The sequence below is a fragment of the Zonotrichia leucophrys genome, chromosome 4 (assembly GCF_028769735.1).
Source record: "Zonotrichia leucophrys gambelii isolate GWCS_2022_RI chromosome 4, RI_Zleu_2.0, whole genome shotgun sequence".
NCBI classification, from domain to species: domain Eukaryota; kingdom Metazoa; phylum Chordata; class Aves; order Passeriformes; family Passerellidae; genus Zonotrichia; species Zonotrichia leucophrys.
Window position 1 is genome coordinate 13,729,187 of NC_088173.1, and position 6,000 is coordinate 13,735,186.

A 6,000-nucleotide genomic window follows, 5' to 3' on the forward strand; every position below is an offset into this window, starting at 1 on the left:
TCCCTCTCTATTGCTGTCTTTTCCACAATACGGACATGTTAACTGTGATAACCATGTGAATTTACCCCAGTTGTTCAAGGCAGCTGTGCTGTCTAGCCCTGCTGTGGCAGGGTCTCCATGCTTCTCCAATGTTTTCTGGTTGTTTGACTTGACTCTGTTTGCTTCCACTTGTTGGACACACATCAGGCCTCCTGAGCTGGAATTTGTTACTATAGATAGAACAGCATGAGTTTCATTTTTGTTTCTATTTTGTTTGACAGAAAGTGAAACAACTGACAGCGTTCCAAGCGATGAAGAAAATGCAGAGGTAAGTGTTTTCTGGATTTTTAGCAGTTTGGACCAAGGTCTCAAGATCCATGCCCTGAGATATTTTTGCCCCTTCTCTACTGCAGCTCTGTCTACCTGTGGAATATTCATTTTGGTAATAGCTAGTGGAAAAAAGCAGACCAGGAAGGTTCCGGGGATACAGACATTTGGATGATTGTCACAGAATTAGAATCTCTACAAATTAAATTCTCCTCATCTGTCCAAACAAGATTAGTTTGCACAATAAGGTGTTCTGCAGTGCCATCACCAGAGCCAGCTAGTATGTTAACATGATGCATTGACCTTGCTGGGTAGTGAGTATTTTATCTTGGTTGAAAGCTTGCTCACTTTGTTTTCCTTAAATGGCATCTGAACTCATACAACTGGAGGAAATGCTTACACTTATGACTGAAATTAAGCTAGAATGTTTGAGGTAGGTGGGGCAGAAAGCTTTCCTGAGCAGTCATTTGGGTATTGCTGAGTGAAAGGAATCCATGGGGAGAATAACCTAAGCTGCACGTATACAAAAACACCACTAGCCTTTTATTTTGGGGCTGCCATCAAGGTACCAGACCTTGTACCAGACCAGTACCATGTGTACTTAAAGGCCAAATGAAGCTCATTGAGGGCTCTTGGATGCCCTGTGCTCCGGCTGTATTTTTGCATTAGGCCTTTTGCAAAGCTCTCTCCTGCTGTGTCCCTCACCAAAGGCTCTCTAAATCCTCCTTCTTGGAGAACCACCAGTTGTATAACAACACAGCTAACCCACCTGGTCTCTGGTGCCTTGGCTGGGGTGGTGCCCATGTAGACTGCCAGTAGTGACTCCACAGACCTCCTCCAACAGAACATGCCATTGCTGCATCTGTGGTGGGCAAACAAGTGGATGCTCATCCTCCCCTGATGAACTTCTTCCCTGTCATGAGGGATGCACTGTCAATGACAGTGATTTCCCAGCCAGCAGCCTCGCCTGTGTTGCTAGCTTGGGTCGTGTTGGGTCTCTGTGCCTGCCTCTTGACAGGAAGATGCTCTCTCTGGTAACAGAGGAGACACGACCATTTGGAGTTCTAAATGTCTGTATCCATTTTTGTCTCTGGCATCCTGGGAATAAGGCCTTTATTTTCCATTCAGAAGAGCAGATAGTGCCTCTTGAGTGCTGGAGAGGCAACAAAATTTAAGATGACTTCAGAAAAGGAGAAATGGCCGAGAGACATCCTAAGCCAGTGGCTAGAGGCTCAGGCTCCTAGAGGCAGGATAATTCCTGTGCAATATGTGGATATTTCTATCTTCATCTTGTTACTTGGAGTACTTCACGAAGTTGTGTTCACTTATACAGTCTTCCTTTCTTTCTTTCTTCCCCCATTTCTAGGGACGACTTCATTGGCAGAAAAAAAACATTGAAGGCAAACAGTATCTCAGCAATCTAGGAATGAGGAACACTTCTCATATGCTTCCCAGCATGGCAACTTTTGTAGCCAACAAGCCTGACCTCCAAGTCACCGTCAAAGAAGAAAGCTGCCCACTGCCTTACAACAGCTCCTGGCCTCCTTTCCCAGACATCCCTCTGCCACAAGTCGTGTCCACAGCCTCCACAAGCAGCAGCCAGCCAGACCGTGAGACACGGGCCAGCGTCATCAAGAAAACGTCAGACATCACTCAGTCAAGAGTCAAGAGCTGCTAAGCCTTTGACAGTGTGGTTTTTTAGCTTTGTTTTGTTTGGTTTTGTATTTTACGTTTCTCTGAGAGAGGTTCATCCCTTGACGCACACGAGACAAACCCTAAGGTAAAGCCTTGGCAATAGAAAACATTGCAGTGTCTGACTCCAGTGCCGGAGTGGTTTTAACTCAGGACTCCAGCAGTCAGTGTGTAGACCTGAACCCATCTTTCCAAGGTTGCTACATAGGAAAAGAACCCAAGAACTTTGGCCCACTCGCAGGTTCCAGTGTTTCATAAGAGGACCAACCCACCACAAGGGAAGTGGTGCTGCTGCGCTTCTTGCTGTCAAGGCTGTGATGGAACTGAAAGCCTCAGAATGGGAGAGAAAATGTGAACTAGCTGGAATATTTTTAAATAAAGAAAAATCTATTGTGAATATTGTATATAGTGCAGTACTAGCAAAGTTGCAGTCTGCTTCTGCACCTTATTAAGAAAGCACTTACAAAAGGCCTTTTATTACCTTGCTCTACTTAATGGCACATTGAAGGTCCCTCTCCACCTGTATTCTTTTCCAAGGCTATTCTTGCTAAAGTGTCTTTAAAGAATAGAGGAAGGGAAAGGAAACTAAAACTTTCCATGTGGATTTCATATGTTCTGAGACTGCTTTCATCATGTTTGTTTCTAATCTGCTATGCTTGAATGCCGCGTGGTACAATAGAAAAAAGAAAAGAAACTTATTACAGAGATATTATGCAAATTCCCAGATTTAAAAAAGAAGAAAAATACTCTAATTCTAACCAGAGCAAGCTTTTTTATTTTTTATACAGGGGAATATTTTATTCAAAGTAAAATTCTAAAGTGAATATAATTTTTTTTAATCTTTTCTACAGCAAAATTTATAATTTTAAGATTCAGTCCTTGGTTATCAGCAGTTATGACATCCTTGTGGCACATTTTTTTTTAATTTTGTAAAGGTGAAATAGCTTTTATGAGCTCATGTAGCAATCAGATTATCCTGTGGATTGATAATAAATATGGTATATAGTTAAATTTTTAATAATCCTCTTGTTTGTCTCTCATTTTTAATCTTTCAGAAGCCCCAGATGGTATGGGTTTGATAGGTGAATGTGACCTCTCAGAGTGAGCAGTTGGCATAAGCTGCCTGTGCAATTTCTGCAGCACCCATCCAACAGGATGGGAAGTGCTGTGCTTGAGGCAGCTCAAGGTGGAAAGAGCAACTAGAACTCAAAGGTGATTTATTCAAGTTTGGCCTCAAATGTAGAGGTTGGGAGCTGGGCACCTCTTCAGCTGTTTCTCCATGGCTGTGCTTTGAACAAGTTACCTCATGGAAGGGATCATGTCAAAATCCATCCCCCACCCCATGCAAGGGTGTACTCCCAGCTGTACTCCTACTGTTCCTCATAGATCCCCACATGGCTTACTTGCAGTTTCCTTGTCTGGAAAAATCTCATTTTGCAGCTTCAACCAATTAATAGAATTAATCAGAAATCAAGTTAGCATTGACCAGGGCTTTCAACATTGCTGCATGATGGCAAGTTGTGATTCCTGGAAAGCTGCAGTGTATCTCAGTGAGGGTGCACAGTGACTCACGTGGTTGTGGCAGTGGGCAGGCTGTGCCCATTGCACAGCACTGTGCACTTGGAGCTGGCATGGACAGAAAGAAGTTGAGAGCACTCACTCTTTTGCAGCTGTTTAAGCTGTTGGGTGTGACACAGTTTGATTCAGATACATAAAATGCGTGGACAGAGTGCCCTTCAGATGTGATTACCCTTCTCTACCAGCCTGACAGGTGTGTGAGCTGAGAGCAGAGTGTATTGGGCTGATGAGCAATAACATGCACAGCAATGGCTGTGTCACAGGGAGAGATGCTAGCTGGCTACTGAAAAAGGAAACTAAACAGAAAAATTTTGCTGTGTTCTTAACCTGATTCTACAGTTCCAAGTTTCTTCATAAGTCTGTGTAAAACTTGTAATTTTGTCACCCACTGCCTGGTGGCCTGGGAAGACAAAGTTAGAGCTTTGGTTGGAGTTGGGAGTAAGAGGAATGTCCAAGCTGTACTTGGAACGGATCTAAAAACTTGCAAGGGTTAAAATTATGTATGTAAACTTCCTATTTTCTGTCCTTTTCATTTGGTCATTCATTTACCTTTCCAGTTTCTTAGTTTCTAAGGCTGATTCAGCTGCCTACATAGAGCCTGACCCCCAACAGGGCTGCCAGGGCAGAGTGAGGGCTGAGCTGTCTTTTCTGTGTGTCCTGCCTGACTTGCCTTCAGTAAGCCTGGCTGGTCACTGGGGTGAGAAGCTGGTTGCCCAAGGGCTGCCCTGGGCTATACAAATGCTTGTTTGCAAAGCAAGAGCTACCACTTGCCAGAAGAAGGGATTGCTGCTCTTAGCATCACCTATCTGAAACTCAGGAGTAGGCAGCAGAGAAAGGCAGGCACCCTCAGCTTAACCCACGAGTTAACTTTGACATAGCTGAAGGAAGTTAAGAGGTCACATCTCCACTTTGGCCATGCCATGTGAGAGCTGCCACCAGCAGGCAGATGGCCAGGCAACCTGGCTTTGTCTCCTCTAGATCCTGCAAGGAGGGCAGCTGAGTTGCAAAACCACTGACCCCCACCCTGCTCCAGAAGTGAGCAATAGGAGACACACACCCCCCCTCTGGGAGCAGTGTGTGTGCTTGGCAAAGTCCCCTCTTGCTGGGGCTTGTGTGTTTGAAACATTCCCAGGAGCTATCCAAGCATGGGAGTTACAGTGTGCATCCATAACACTGATCCATCAAAGCCAGCACACACCTTGCAGAGGCAGTGACGCCTCTGCAGCGTGCTCAGACCAAATGCACTGTGGGGTGATGGAATGCAACAGAGGATTTCTCTGGGCTGGGACATCAGACATTCATTCTGAAATCCAGGGTTCAGTGGTGTTTGTTACTCGTGCTTGCACAAAGCCATAAAAGCCACCCAGCCTTTCCCAGCAGTTAAAGTGCTATTTGACCTGCCAGTTCAGCTCTGAAGCACTGGGAGCCAGGTGCCTGTCCATGAGCACCACCAGCAATACCAAGTTAATCTTGTGCCATGCTGTGATGCGCTCAGCCAACAGGCCTGCAGGAATCTCTGATGGGAGGCTGGCAGGGAGGTAAGGGCCAGGCTCTCCCTGTGCAGCTACACAGTGGCCAAGGCACTGCCCATGCTTGGGACACCCATCTCACTTCCTTAGATGTTTCCCTAGTATCAGGGGAGCACTCCCTGCCCCTGTGCCCCTCTGGCATCATCCCACATGGTGGTGGAGGTGGCAGGCCAGGTTGGCTTCATTTCTGCTGCTTTTGCAGTCTGTCTGTTAATTACTTTTGTCAACTGGATTTATTACAAGGGGCGAGTGAGGGGACTGCTGGCACATGTGTGGGTGTTTTCTTAAGCCAGAGAGGGTGCATTGCCTCCCTGCTGATGCTACAGCAGAAGAACCAGCTCAATGACCTTTCTGGTGAGTGCTTTGAGGGGGATTTCCACCTCTGCAGTAACAGCAGCAGGTGCACAATGTTTCTGTCAACAACAATGAAAATAGTAGTGGAGAGGAAGGAAACCATGGGGACCACAAATAGTGCTTTGCCCAAGACCCCAGACTTTCTGAGGAGGCAAAGGCAGTTGCACAAAGGCTTGGGATGAACAAAATTCAGCTATGGTACATTACAACTTTTCAAATGAGCTTTTCCTCTGTGTGTGGCAGCTTTAAATCACTCAGCAAAGGCACAGAAAGCCCTATCAAAGTTTGGTGTATTGCTTTTTGATGAGTAGCTGATGATAGGTAGCTCCTTTGGGTTTGTTCTGTTCTCAATTACACACCCATGGTCTAAATAATTCAGCAGCAGCTAAAAGGTGCATTGCCAAGCTTCTCACCACTGCAACTCAAGCACTGCCCAGCCTTCTTGGTGAATTTGTGTTCAGAGCTAATTTTGGACTGGTGTCAGAAGGTTAAATGTCAGTGGAAATAGCTCCTTGTTTTATTCAAGCTAATACTGGTGTAG

The 6,000-nt window shown here is 45.5% G+C and overlaps 1 protein-coding gene across 4 annotated transcripts in view; it reads left to right on the forward strand.

Annotated features, from left to right (window-relative positions):
• The window catches only part of IRF2 (interferon regulatory factor 2), a 39,376-nt gene extending 36,361 nt beyond the window's left edge, over positions 1–3,015 (forward strand). For all 4 annotated transcript variants that reach the window (XM_064710553.1, XM_064710551.1, XM_064710550.1 and 1 more), the window contains 2 exons: positions 261–307; positions 1,673–3,015. In XM_064710553.1, coding sequence (XP_064566623.1) covers positions 261–307; positions 1,673–1,984 — 359 coding nt within the window. In that variant the 3' untranslated portion in view covers positions 1,985–3,015. The remainder of the gene's footprint in view (positions 1–260; positions 308–1,672) is intronic.
• The last annotated feature ends 2,985 nt before the right edge of the window (positions 3,016–6,000 follow it).